The sequence below is a fragment of the Nanorana parkeri genome, unplaced genomic scaffold, assembly GCF_000935625.1.
Source record: "Nanorana parkeri isolate BGI_ZX_2015 unplaced genomic scaffold, ASM93562v1 scaffold321, whole genome shotgun sequence".
NCBI classification, from domain to species: Eukaryota; Metazoa; Chordata; class Amphibia; order Anura; family Dicroglossidae; genus Nanorana; species Nanorana parkeri.
This window is the reverse complement of record NW_017306589.1, coordinates 112,413-127,389: the sequence shown is the minus strand read 5'-3', so window position 1 is coordinate 127,389 and position 14,977 is coordinate 112,413. Positions and strand designations below refer to the sequence as shown.

At 44.0% G+C, this 14,977-nt stretch overlaps 1 protein-coding gene across 1 annotated transcript; it reads right to left on the bottom strand.

Moving 5' to 3' along the window:
- Window positions 1-542: 542 nt before the first annotated feature.
- Window positions 543-8,178, bottom strand: PSMB9 (proteasome subunit beta 9). Its single transcript, XM_018558125.1, has 6 exons — window positions 8,044-8,178; window positions 6,994-7,061; window positions 6,758-6,889; window positions 3,897-4,026; window positions 1,975-2,116; window positions 543-741 (listed from the first exon to the last, which is right to left on the bottom strand). Exons 1-6 carry the CDS (start codon window positions 8,092-8,094, stop codon window positions 614-616), a joined length of 651 nt encoding a protein of 216 aa, XP_018413627.1. The 5' UTR covers window positions 8,095-8,178; the 3' UTR covers window positions 543-613.
- Between the last annotated feature and the right edge of the window lie 6,799 nt (window positions 8,179-14,977).

Here is a 14,977-nt window from a genome sequence, read left to right as displayed (position 1 = left end):
GCTAATACTAGAGAGCGCCACAAGTCTCTCCCTTTTCATTACATTTTGTCACTTCTTTATTGAAACCATTTCCAAGAAAACTGTCATAATAGAGATACTGTATGCATGTTGCCATTGCTGATCATCTTCTGGAAATTCGACTTGCCTAGCTGCCATGCTGATCCTCTGGCATTAGTGTTTTCTGATATTGCATAAGGTAGATCCAAACCAATCCAAGTCTGTTGAACTCCACCACAATGGTATAAAGAAAGGCCATCAAATAAAATAGAACGGTTGCAATGACATCATATGTGTGCTTGTTTCTGGTGAGCAACTCAGAAAGTACCAAAGTCAGAGATAGCCAGCATTTTCAGTAGGTCAGCACTGGCAGCCTACTCATTTTGCTCATTGTAGGTGTACTTTAACATGCAATGTGAGAAATCATCTGGAGCCCTGCAAAGTTCCTCCTCAGGTTTAGACATGTAACATCGGCAGTGCTTGTTCCAGATGCCAAAAACTGCTGCATGGTGTACAAATATGTACAAAAGTATGAAAAATGAACAGATGTTATTAAGACGCATTTATTAAAACATTTACATTTAGACACTTATATTTATATTCAGAGATTACAGTACTACAGGTCATAGAATTTAGGAATGTCATCTCCAGTAATGACGATCTTGTTCGTTCCGTCCCCTGTTACAGTCACTAGATGGATCACCCCTCCGCTGGATCCGTCTCGGCTCATCGCCAGCGACAGAGCTAAGAGGAAAGAAAAGCAACAAAGACACATCAATTGAGAAACTGTATCCAGAACTGTAGGGAGAGTAAGAATAAAGTCAGCTCTCAGTTGAAGACTCCCCCTGCTCCCATGTGACCTTGCTGGGCCAATCACCAACACTGTCACTTGAATAAGTTACATGCTCGTACATACTCAGCAGTATTTTCTTTGCTCCCAGTAGCGAAACAAGTTATCTCTATGGATGGCCATTGATATTACAGACCCAACCCATCCCAACCCAACCCATCCCAGGCCTCTCTGTTTGCTGGCAACTCACCAACAGTGACGTGCGGTACCTCATATTCCAGGGGAGGCATTCCAAGAGCTGGATGCAGCGACGCCTGTAATTAACAGGCAGCGCTTCATCCATGACAGGTCACACAGCGGGGAGGATTTCCCTGCTCTGTAACCTGTTAGATGCCGATTTGAATGTAGAAAAAGCTTTTTCCTCCATAATTCTAGGTGAGGCTCTGCCGCCCCTGACCGCACGTCCCTGCTCACCAAGCCTACATACTTGCTTGGCTATAGATGTGGCAGGTGGATTTTCACCAGACATCTTTGGTGCTGGCTTTTTAGAAAGGATAAATTAATAAAAAGCTGAGAAATGTTAAGAATCCAGATGACAGCACTAAAGAGGCAATCAGGGATATGTTGGGGCCTCACTATACTGATAACGCTGAAGTGCAACTGTAGGCAAAATAAAAAACTTATATGCTGCAGTCTGTCAATAGCATTAAAGTTACGGTAAGTTTATAAAAAAAAGAATTGCTGATTGGCTCTTTTTTTAATGACAGATGAGACTGGTTAAGTCTCTTCTGCCATCAAAGCATCAACCTGGCTGTCAGCAATTTTTTGTTCCTTGTACATTAAGTCACACATGGGCAGAGGCTTGGCATGCGGAGATGAAGTAACTTCCATGCATATGTGCGAGAGTTACTTCATCGGGGCCCGGACAATCAAGTAGCTGAAGACTCATAACCTGGAAAAAGACTTTGGGCAAAGATGGAACCACTGGCGAGGGAGAAGTGCACACTGGAGGGGATCACTTTGGCATCTAGAGGCTCCAGGGAGCCTGTTTTTGTTTTAAGGAAAATTTACTTCTGAACAAATCATCTTCTAACAGATGCCTCGGATCTAATGTCTGTATCATAGCACACAACCCATCCAAATGCTCAATGTATTCTCATTGTGGAGACCCCCCTAGAGTCCCTTACCATGTACAGTGAACCTCTCACACTCTTCTTTGGTCATTCCAGGCTTGAAAACAGAGTCCACATAACCATATATATAGGAACTGCCAGAACCTCCAATGGCAAAAGGCTGCCGGGTTATCATCCCACCTAATGTCCCATACACCTAGTCAGGAGAGATGGATAAAGTGCACTTGTGAGCATATGGGAATTTTACATCATTTATCATTTTTTTGCATGTCAACTTATGTAAAATTATGTAACACGACATGTGAATGTGTAATTCATTTTAAAAAGAACAAGTCACAACTAGGCTTAACTAAGAAGCTAACGATTCAGTCTTAAGTGCATGTAAAGCCCAGACTTGAAAAGGGAAAGGTCAAAGTGACACTAAACTCAGGAGGTAAATCTTAAAAATACATTCAAGTACCTCAACTATTAACAGAAATGTATCTTATTTGTGTATCACTCGGCTGTAGATCCTCCAATCATCTCTGAATTGGTGCTGACACTGTCCTTCCTTCTGGAGGGGGGCTACTTTTGTTCCGCATGGTCCCTGTGTGTGTTGTAAAGTAGCCACCACTCCGGGGCTCACTCCTGTGATGGACTACAATCTCAACAGAAATGAGTAAACTAAACATGAGATTGTAGTCCATCACAGGAGTGAGCTTGGAGCGGTGACTACTTTACAACACACACAGGGACCATAGGTAACAAAAGTAGCCCCCCTCCAGAAGGAAGGACAGTGTCAGCACCAATTCAGAGATGATTTGAGGATCTACAGCCGACTGATACACAAATAAAACACATTTCTGTTAATAGTTCAGGTACTTGAATGTATTTTTTAAGATTTAACTCCTGAGTTTAGTGTCACTTTAAAACCCTTATCAGGTTGGTTTTTTTGGCTGTCTTTAACTTTCTGCGGACATTTCCCTTCACTTCCAGAAAGTGACAGAAAATCTCCCCATAGTGAGGGTTTTTCCCATCTTAGAAAAATGTCACTGGACCATCTGTCTCCATTGAATAATTTACCCTCACCACTTGCTCTGGTGACAACTCTAAAATCTTGTATCTCCCCTCATTTTTGTCTCAGTTATCGGGACAAATAGAAGGATGAATCTTCCCAGCAGTACTAAGCAATACTAGAGTTCTGGCTTTCCTGGTCTGCAAATATGTTCAAGGTCAGTATTTCAAAGTATTAAAGCCAGCAACAGTCAGGCAACAAGCCTTTCCAAAAGGAATTAAAAGTATAAGTAAATGCTCTGGTCTGACAGTCTAAACAAGTACTATATCCACTTACTATGTGATGAAGAAGCCTCATAAATGCACAAAAACACCTTCCCTGACAGAGCCAAATCTTCCTTCATTTGTGTCTCACACGCTCCCCTTCCCAGACACTGCACCTCACAGTGGGAAAATACCTCTGCATTTTTTTTATTCCAATGTACAGCAAGAGGACGCAGCCTACATAGGAGTACATATTTCTATAGGTTGGGCCAAAATTAAACTGGTAAATTAATCTTTTAGCTAGTGATTGGCAGAAAACCTTTTGACAAGCAGAGAAGGGAATTCACAAAGATTCTACAAGCTGAAAGTAAATATGTCACAACTTAATTTAAGACTCTTATAAAGTGTCTTTCCAAAAAACACACTTTTGTCATATAGTATTGATCATGGAAAATATATTCTCTTATGTTTGCAGGTTTAGATACTATTACTGTGGGAGTGAAATGTGCCTCGATAAATCTGCTTGGGACTTACTGGTGACATTTTAGAGTCCTAGGGTACAGCCTGTAAAATCTTTGCACATATCTCAGTCTGGTCACATGCTTTTCACAAGGTCTCGTACTTGGCAGGTCTGTGGACAACTCCCCAGACTCACAGTATCCATCTCGGCTGCTTTCTGCATTGTTTCTTCCACAAGATTCCAGCATTTTCTCACTCACCTGTCCTCCATTTTTCTTGTCCCAGCCAGCCACAATGAGATGCGCACTCAGTTCCTCCTTATACTTGTAGCTGACCCCCTTTACCAGGTTTGCAGCAGCTATCACTAAGGGTGCCGTGTCCAGTTCCATACTGCAGTGAAAGATGTGCAAGAAAACATATAAATGTAGACAAAACTGCTTTTCATTTCAGCTTAGCCTATGTGCTGTATTTTGTTACCATCAGCTTCAAAGAACAGGATCATGGAATCAGTTCTAATAGATGCCAGTGACTAAAATTTCCATTCCTGGGGCCTGTAAGTGCACAATTGTTGGCACCTAAAACCTCACCCGTCTTTTAGGTTCCCCTCTATTATTGTTCTGTTGCAAAACTCCTTTATGCAACTGAACAAACCTCCCAGACTAAGTTTGTGTGGACAGTATGGCAACTTGCTGACCTGGCAGAATCCCCAGACAGCTTCAACTCATCAAGAATAGAGTAGTCCAGTGTAGTTTATTTCAGACTTTGCAGGTTAGAAGGATGTTCTCTGAGCATTTCTTGAGAATAAAGAAGCATCACAAAACAATATGCCTTCTAACTCTATAGAGGGAATTCTTAACTCCATGGGGGTAAAACAAAATAACTAGAGAGCATGGGGAAACAGGGAGTGTCTAACAAGGGGACAATACTATTTAGCACAAAACAGGAGGGGCATAAACAGTGGAATATACCAAGGCACTAAACATAGCAATAAGCAACAATAAAGTGGGCTGCTGTACAACAACTACCTGTATTACTAGTCCTATCCTGCTTAGTATATTCTGATAAAGTATAAATAATGCCAAATGCCTGCCAAAATCTATTATCCTAACTCTTCCACACTGTGTCCAAAACTAAAAAAACTTCTGGTTGCAGTCGAGCTTAAGGGCCTGTTCACAAGAGATCAGGTCCTGATCAGGTGCTGATCAGCAGACGTGGAGCTGCTGATGCAGTGCATTTTTGAAGGGTTTTTTAATGCGTTTTTAATGCGTTTTCGGTCCGGATGCTGACAGTTCATTTTTTTTCAACGTTGATTACATCATAATAAGTGGAGCAAGAATACAATTTTTTTTATCCTTAGCTGCATTGTGTTGCGTTTCCGTTCCGTTTTCGTTGTGTTTCCGGACCGTTTCCGGACAGGACAAAATGTGACATGCAGTATTTTTTCTGTCGTAACCTGAACGGACTGCGCACGTGAGAACTGTAGCCCATAAAACACATAGAGATACATTGGGATGCATTTTGAGTGCAGCAACGTACGGATACGGTCAGCACACAAAACGGACGTCGTGTGAACAGGCCCTTAGGGTTGTAAGATAATTACATTTCAGCTGGTGATACCAGAAAAATGTATTGTCTTTACCAGCTATGGGAACAAGTCTAATGGTAAATACAGCAATAAATTACAATGAATAATCAATAATGTTTTGTTATTAGGTCCGTTTTATGCATCTTTGTGTCTTTCATTTGCTGAAATGTGCCTTATTTTTGGTAGATAAGGTTAGACATTGTTAGGGCTCAGCAAATGATATCACAACAGGCACACTCAGCAAAGGTATCACTAGGGTTGGTGTCACCCGGTGTAGTAACTCATGTTGTCACCCTCCAAAAAAAAAATATATACATTTTATTGCTGCCTTAGGTAGGAGATAATTATTGCTGCTGGAGGGGGGAATTATTATTGTTGCCTGGGGGGGGGGGGAATATAATTAAGGCTACAATCACACTATGCTTGAATGTACGATTTGGGATTCCTGCCACGGGAATCTCAAATCTCCCATTTAGATGGGGCTGCTGTACCCTTTCAAATGAATGATTGGGTGACAGTGACAACATCTGTAAGTGGCAGTCCATATGTAATCGTATGTGATACTATTACTTGTGGTTTTGAAAAGATCACTACTGTACGTCCAGGGACAGTGACCGCATGCAAACGTATCACGTACAATTACATACAGAGTGCCGGCAGACTTACAGACGCGACTGCTCTCACCCGGTCATTAACTTTAATCAGTGACAGAAGCCCCTTCCTAATAGGAGATTTGGGATTCCTGCTGCAGGAATCCCAATTCGCGCATTCACACATAGTGTGAATGTAGCCTAATTAACAAGAGTTATTCAAAAAATATCCCCCACAGGCAGCAATAATAAATTATTACTAATGTCCTTGGGGGTATAATAGTATTACTGCCTGTGAAATTTGCCTCTCTCTTTAATAGATGTATTATCTATTATTAAAATTATCTGTCTACCTCTCCCTCTCGTGTTTACGTCAGTCTCGACTCCCAAGTCACTGTAGTCGCACATATTTGCTTTTCCCGAGTCACTACAGCTACTAGATATCAACCCGCAGCGCTGGGGCAGAATGATATCTGCCGCCTTGGAGCAGTCTTTGCAGGCCGTCTGCCGGCACCAAAAAGCTTAATTATTGGAAGCCGCAGCTCCCAATCACCCAGACACCCCCTGGTGAGAAAAAAATGAGAAAACAAAAAAAATTTAAAACCATCCCTGCCGCCCCCGCCATCTGGTTGCCGATCTCCATGCCGGGGGCGGTGGGGTCGCGCATTGAGGTACCTGGCCTTGGCGTAGCAGAGACAGTAAATCCGGCCTTGGCGATAAGAGAATTAATAGGACTGCTCTTGAAAATTCAGTCTTCACTACCTAGGACTGAAGGGCCACAGGACCAATTTACTTCCAGCTGGCAGGTTGTTAAATATTCTGCACTGCACTGACAGAACCAGATTGTCTCGTATTTCCATGCTCTGTCTTATTGACTTAAAGAAAATGACTTGCTAAATGTTACCGGTATAAGTATACATGCCCCATAACAGATACCTGGTCTTACCTGTGCGCCTCCAAATAGTAATTCACCATATCAGCTACAGCCTGACAATCAGCTGCTGAACCAGAGAGGGCACAGAAGATTTTATCATGGAGAGGAGCCAACTTATTAAAGATTCGATTTACCACAGCATCTCTGGAGAGAGAGGGGAAAGAGATTACAAGACCCTTTAAAAAAAATCAGATTCAAATGTAGTGTTACAGACATTTAACTTGATAGTTAGCCATAGACAGACTCACCCGGCAGATACTCTTGAGTCTGATCCAATGATGATTCCTCCATTGAACTCAATAGCAATGATTGTTGTCTAAGAAGACGCAGGAAAAAAAGTCATGTAATTGTTTATGTTTTCCTTCTAGGTGGAGTAGATACAGGGAACGCAGAGGAACTCTGGTCAAGTCAATTACCCTGAGGGCCCAAACAAACCATACCAAGGAAATGTGGGCTGGTAGCTACACAGGGACTGCCAGTGATGACCTCCTCTAAATCTTCTAGTCACCTGTCTAAGGTACTAACCCTCTGCCAGATGCATGTTCGGGAGCCACCATCTTGGTGTATACCAAAATACACTCAAAGATGGCGGCGCACATGCGCAGAACGTGAGCGTGGCCGATATGGCCACTGCTCGTTCAGCGCCTGACCTCACCGTCATGTGACAACAAGCGCACTGCCTCCAAGATATCGGTGGGCATGCGCAGAACACGCCGGCGGCAAATATGGCCGCCGCACGTTCTGCAAACAAATTTATGTACGCCAGAATATAGTTTTCGTATATTCGGGCATTTAATAAATTCCTTATTTCGGATTCGGACGAGCCGCTGAATCAAATTAATTTCTTTGATTTACAGGTTCAGCCAAATACAAATGCACATGTCTAGTTGCCTGAGCCCTGGTATGAGCAAAGAAAAGAACCATATCGGCCGTCGCTTGTTCTGCAGTTCCAGTGTGCGGTTTCAGATTCAGAGGCTCGGTGCCTCCAATTTTTTTGCAGTGCACATGTCTACTGGCAACCAATCTAAGTTGGAAACAGTTCTTTATATGTTTAGCAACAGTTTACAAACTTTGAGTGGTTCAGTAAAGCTGTTTTTTTGGGGTAAAAGCTTTCGTTCCTGCAATTCTTTTACTATACTACACACAGGCCAGACATTTCCTCATGTTGCCTTTGCCTGCTGCAGCTCTTCTCTTTCTCCCTCCCAGCACAGTGTATCTCTCTATTTTCTGGCTCTGCATCCCCTACACCCCACTTTTGTAGCAGCCCACACCCATATCAGCTGGCCGGTATCACTTACCCCAGTGGACACCTCAAGAGAAGAAGCAAAGGGGTTCCCAAGTCCCGGCATCTTGCTGCGTCTCTGATTTCTAAAGTAAAAGTGAAAGTAGAGGTTGCAGCTGCTGCTTCATGACTCCGAGTGGCTTTGTCACAGGTTGTTAGCTTCATGTAGAGATCTCCTGACTGTACAGTACAGGGCAGGTCCATACACTGAGAATTCCTCGCTCCATCACATTATTATTATTATTATAGAGGATTTATATAGCGCTTACAATTTGCGCAGCGCTTTACAATATAAGGAAGACATTACAGTTACAATACAAATCAAGACAAGATGGTACGGAGGGCTCTGCCCCTGAAAGCTTACAATCTAGTTTTGTATATGTAGATTACAAGGCAGGCCGGTAATATAATGACATAGACACACATATGCATTGATAGGCACAAAAAATGTTTTATATGTGTTTATTCCCACTGAGTTGCAATACGTTTCCTGCTTCTTTTCTATGTATTTGTATTTCCTGTACAATTAAAATCATCAGACATACTTCCAGTATAAAATGTCATTCTTGACAATTCATCACATGCATATATTATATGCGTCTCTAAGACATTTTCTGCGTTACAATGCATCTAGACTTTATTTTTGTAGAAGATACAATGACACTCACTGACCAAAGACATAAGTCCATACATATAAAAGAACCAAAAAGCAATGCACTGACCATGCATGAGATTTTTATGTGTACGGTAAACACATAATGATTGAACCATTCGGGATAGGCACCACACCCCTTAGCAGAAATGTATACAAGAAAAATAGAGAAAAGCGGGGCTTTTAAAGTGTCCAAACCATACGAAATGTTCACCAAACATACATGATTTTGTATAAACAATTGATTTATTATTACATTAAGATAGACATCATTTAAAACTTGGTTACATTCGAAATGTCATTCTCATGATACAATGGTGCATTAAAATCAAGCTACCTCCTTTTGGTACCCACACATGTGGAAATATATTTTTCATATTCATATATCATAGACTCCTTATTAGTCCTAAACCCTGTATTAATTGTATAATCCACTGTGGGCCCAGTCTTCCATGTGTTTCGCAACTGTATGTGCTTCATCCGGAAGGTTGGAGGTATATTCATGCTCACAAAGATGGCTGGATCCTTAGTCTCACACACTATCTCGCAATCACCAAACAGGTGAGCCGGTGGGAGGTATCCAGGGACAAGCAGGACTGTTGCAAAAAATGCCATCATCAGTATCATTCAGGATCATCAGTCCGTTCCCCCAGCACTTACTGGAGGGACAGACAGGGGAGGGGGCGGGCACAGCTGCATCTGGCTCTAGAGAGGCAGAGCCAGTTGTCAATCAGGCAGTGGGGTGGATCCCGACAATATTATTGGGATCTTCCTGGCTGTGGCTTGGCTCTGCACTGTCAGCACATAGCGGGCCCACCACATGCTGACTTCGGGTCACAGGTGTCAGGGCCGGTGCTAGCATTCTTGCCATTCTTGCCCTCCCCGACCCCTGTAAAAACAGGGCATTTTGACAAGTACTTGTACTTGTCAAAATGCCCCGATGTTTGCGCTATGTTTTTTTTTGGTGTACATTAGTAATTGTACTCCAGTGACCCAAAAAGAGAACTATGGCCAAAAAAAGGTTTGGCCATAGTTCTCTTTTAAGTCATTCGCAGATAAGATCGTCTTGCTCCCACTCATAGCGGCAATGGTAGCTTCCATGTTCGGTAAATGATTGGTTTCTTTGAAAGAGGTTCAAAAACTGTCTAATGCGTCCATATTAAGGTGAAAAATTGCTTTTTTGGGGCCAGCGAAAGGAATATGTTGTGAGTTCATAACAAAATGGTGCATTCCAAAAACTATAAGGTGTATGCACATACTTTACTCATTGTTCCTTGACCTCCCTGGCGGTCTGATTATTTCATTTTTTTTTTCTATTTTTTAAATTTTTTCCGTTATTTTTACTTTTTAAATTCCCGCCGGTTCCGCCCCCTTGCAACGCGGACGCTCGCAAGGGACAGAACCAGGAAGATGGATGCCGGCATCGGCCGGAGGACACAGCGCGGCTCGAGGGACAAGGTAAGTAACGCGATGCTGTAATCCCGAGTGTGGGATTACCGCCAAGAAGGTTAAAGCAAACTTGCGCTTTAATTTTTAAGCATTAAGTTACTAGGTAACCAGGAGACGCTGAACTGTCATTACACACTGAGAACCCGGCGGAGCCACTGTCACAGCGGCTCCGCTGGGTTCTCAGTGTAATGACACATCAGCGTCCATGGTTAGCTGCTAACCAGGGGACGCTGATCTGTCTCTGCATGCAAGTGGCCAGAGCCAACCGTAAGATGATTTATTAGAGAAAGAGAGAGTGAGAGAGAGAAAGAGAGAATATTAGAGAGAGAGAGAGAGAATATTAGAGAGAGAGAGAGAGAGAATATTAGAGAGAGAGAGAGAGAGAGAGAGAGAATATGAGAGAGAGAGAGAGAGAGAGAGAGCATTATTAATATTAGAGAGAGAGAGAGAGAGAGAGAGAGAGAGAGAGAGAGAATGCACATCCCTCTATAGGCAATCAACATCCAAGAACCATAGTTATGCACCATGACAATGCTCAGTTAAATTTTTCCTGTATTGAGGGGGTTTTGGCCTTTTGTCAGAACTTGGGAGTGGTAAGGCGAGCAAAGACGCATGACAAGGAGGAGGGAAGAAGGGGATGTTTGCCCCCTTTTTTGGCCAGGACTAGTTCAGAGTTTGGACAGGTGTGTATAGTAAAGAAAGCACCTCAAGGGCCCCCATCCCTCTCTAAAAAAGCACATCAGCTCCCCATCCAACCTTCCCTGTGGAGTTCCTTATATATTTTTTTCTTACTTATAAATTTTGTACACTGACACCAATGACGCGCTTCACTTATTACTTCCACTTCATGTGTTTTTCACAAATGGCCAGCACTGCACTTTGCCGGCGACTGCCACTGGTGTTGCACCTGAACACTTCTCCCTCTCATCTGCTATACCGGCATACTTCCCCACTCACTGCCTCTGATCCCACACACTTCCCCACTCACTGCCCCAGATCCCACACACTTCCCTACTCACTGCCCCTGATCCCACACACTTCCCTACTCACTGCCCCTGATCCAACAGGTCCCTCACAGTACTAAGCAGGGGGGATCTCCCGAAGAGAAACCCCCCTCCTGGGTGGGAGGAGACAGAGAACCCCGTAGGAGGCACAGAATCTCCTCCCAGCATCAGGAATAGGTCCCGAAGAAACCTGCACCTTCAGCATTCTGTGGGTCAATGCTTTTTAAAAAAAGCCAATCGTGCAAACGTGCATAGAGTGCATAAATAATAGAGTGCCAGTGCACCACGCTGACAGGCCTTAGGGGCCGAGTGCAAAAAAATTGCCCCGGACTAGCCATAAGGCCTGTCCAAGAGGCGTTGTGCAGAAATAAGCAATGTGGTGTGTGACCGAGTGATCAGTGAGTCAAAGTGGGGTCCCATACCCAAGTGACTTCCTGAGCACCCCTGGGACGCCACCCCCAGGGGGCACAACACGACGGGCTTCTGCCGCTCCCGAACCCTCTAGCCTCGATCAAGTTTCGGATCCATTCCCATCAGGAGATAGTTCACCTTCAGAGATCCCTCCCCGTGGAGCCCACCCATTAACTAGGGTCGAAAGCTCCGGGGCCTGGAACCTCATCCGACTCCTTACCAATTACGCCGGGAACCTACCGGTCCGTCCATCCACCCCTCATAGGCGACAGCGGACTTTCAGTTCCCGACAACTGATAAGAACAGATACTACACTTGATCTTAGCCAAAAGGCCGAGAAGCGATAACCCGAAATGGCTGGGGCCCGAGCACTTTTGATGAGTTATAAGCTACTTTAGTTCCCAGATGTAATGACAAATTTTACTTACAATAATGTTAAATCAAATTTCCAGGCTCTGCCCCTCTTCCCGCAAGCTACACTCTGAGGCCTCCGCTTTTCCAAAGACCTCTATCTACCCAACCTGTCCCTCTATCTCCCACTCTAACTGCCTTTAGGCGCTCCCTAAAGACTCATCTCTTCAGGGAAGCCTATCCCACCTCAACCTAACCGCTGAACCATCACATTCTCATACAATTCATCCCCACACAGCTCCCTCCTCATGTATCACTTGCCCCTCCCTTTTAGATCGTAAGCCCTCAGGGGCAAGGCCCTCCTTACCATTTTCTCTTGAATTGTATTGTGATTGTAATGTCTTCCTTATATTGTAAAGCGCTGCACAAACTGTTGGCGCTATATAAATCCTGTATAATAATAATATTTTTTCTTTTTATGCATACCTTTTTCAGCAGTCTTCAGACCGGTCACATGATTCACTGGGTCCTCTTCACTTCTTCTCCATCACTGGATGGGGCTCAGTGATATAGAGCGCGGCGCTATTGGGATGTCAGCAATACCCCCGTACCTTTGTATGAAGTGCAGGGCCCTGTAATGATCCCTCTTCAGAGTGTGGGTCACCCCTGCCTACATAGCATGCCCCTGGCCTTCCTGGCGGAGTGATGCTGAATAACCGGGAAGCCTGACAACCTCTAGTGGATGTTGGACTTTCTATTAGTTGATCGGGTCAAATCAATGATCAATTTCGGCTGCAGTGACGTAAAAAGTTGAAGGAGCAGGATTGAAAATTTTTCTGGAACAAATAAAGTTCTAACAGTGAATGTGGTTTTCATTCATGAAACTCCATTCATTACAAAATTGAGTGTTAAAGGAGAACTATGAGGTGAGTGCTTTTCACTCACCTCATAGTTATAGCCAGCCTGTGACAATGAGACTGTCACAGGTCGGCTCAGTAGATCGGGAGGTGAGTGAACACATAGCGGCGTTCGCTCACCTCTCGATCCTGTCACAGCTCTCTGCAGTGACAGGGGAGGGACTGGATTCCCCTCTCCCCGCTCTGATCCGCCAGCGCTGGCTGGCGGAAAGGACGGGGGAGGGGGCGGGTACAGCTGGCTCTGCCTCTAGATAGGCAGAGCCAGCTGTCACTCACGCAGCTGGGCGGATCCCGGCACAATTGTCGGGATCCACTTCAGCTGCGGCGTCTCAGTATACCGCGAGCTAGAGCTCGCAGTATACTGAGCCTAGGGTGACGGGAGGACGCTAGTTTGTGTCCTCCCGTTACCCTAAGGAGAACTACGGGGAAAAGTGTTAACCCCATAGTTCTCCTTTAAGTCAAAATGAAAGTCAAATGATATTCAGGACATTTTGCTAAGTCTCTGATGGCATTATCAAATGGTCTGGAAGGATCTTTCATACGAAAGTTCGGACATTTACCAGTGTATGGCAAGCTTTAGATCAGTGGTTCTCAACCTGTGGGTCGGGACCCCCTCGGGGGTCGACTGACGATTTGCTAGGGGTCGCCTAGTGGCGCTCGGCCGCCGGGAGAGAAACACTTTCTCCCGGAAAAATCGGGGGCCGCCGTAAGTCAGGAAAAAAAAAAAAATACCATAGGAATACATAGCTAAATTCCTATTGGCTATTTCACTTTGCAAAAGCCAATAGCAAACTAGCTATTGCACCCGCCCTCTGATGCTGCCAATCAGCAGAGGGGGACCTGAAGTTCTCCACCAGGTCCCCTTCTAGTGATTGACAGCAGTAGAGGGCGGGTGCAATATGTATGTATTGAAGCAAAAAAATATGTAAAACACACTTCTAGCTATGCATTCCATTTTCCCGGTCCGCAGCTGCAGAGATCAGGAAATGTCTCAGTGCCTGTGATTGGCGCTGTCAGCTTCCTGGTGGGCTCGGCACGTGGAGCTGCGAACACGCCCAAGCCCATCCCTATCAGTGACAGTACTGCGGAGTATGTACCTCATACGTTATATAGCCACACACTTTAAATCCAATTCTTCTAGTTCCAGCTGCAGAGCCCGGTCCTGTCTTTGCCTATAGCAGTGGTTCTCAGCCTGTGGGGTCGCTGTGCAAGGTGAGAGTCCTACTGAGCTCTCTCCTAGCGCAGCAGTGTCAGTTCTCCCGCCACGCCTCCAGATGTCGCTGCAGCAGCCGCGTCATCCCTAAATTTTACCTTTGGGGGTCACCACAACTTGGCAAATGTTACCAAGGGGTCCCGGCCCTAGAAAGGTTGAGAACTACTGCTTTAGATGGACACATATTTCTTTTTTCTGGTTTGAATTCTGAAGTTATTTGCAAAGGATCAGAACCTAACTAACATTTATTAATGACATCTCCGTGATCCTGTCATGACAACTTTGGTTTGCTGAACCTCCAAACATCAAGCTTACCGGATGTGGGATGGATGGGGTGTAGAGGTGAGAAGTAGCTCTGTATGAATCTGTATGAATCTGTTACATTGTAGCTGCAGCTTTTAAATCAATAAAGAAAAGGTCAGATTTGCATTTGCTGATAACAATATTTTTACAGCAACACACAGACGGAGATTATGGCAGGAGGCAGGGAGTCAGTTAAACTGGAAAGTCCCTTATCTACATTTCAGAGTTCACTTTCCACATCCAGTGACCAATGAAAATTCAACATACCAATGACATCATCTGTGTCCGGGTAGAAGATCTCTTCACAGGTTACAGAACGATGTTTATAATACACCGAAATCTTATATAAACCCCATTCATAGACTGACTCCTCTATACCTCTTATTCTAAGACAGTTACCAATTTGTCAGCTTCGTATTCATCAAGTAGGATTCATTTTTTAAAGAATGACTCCATCTTTCTGGCCTTGTTTTATCTTACACCAATTGTTTAAATTGTTATTTGATTGTAATGCTTATAATGCTTTATTGGAATACTTGTAATCATTTGTAGCTATTTTTGTTTATAAAACAATTTTAAATATTTGTATGTGTGTGTGCGTGCGTGTGTGTGTGTGTGTGTTTGTATATATATATATATATATATGTATA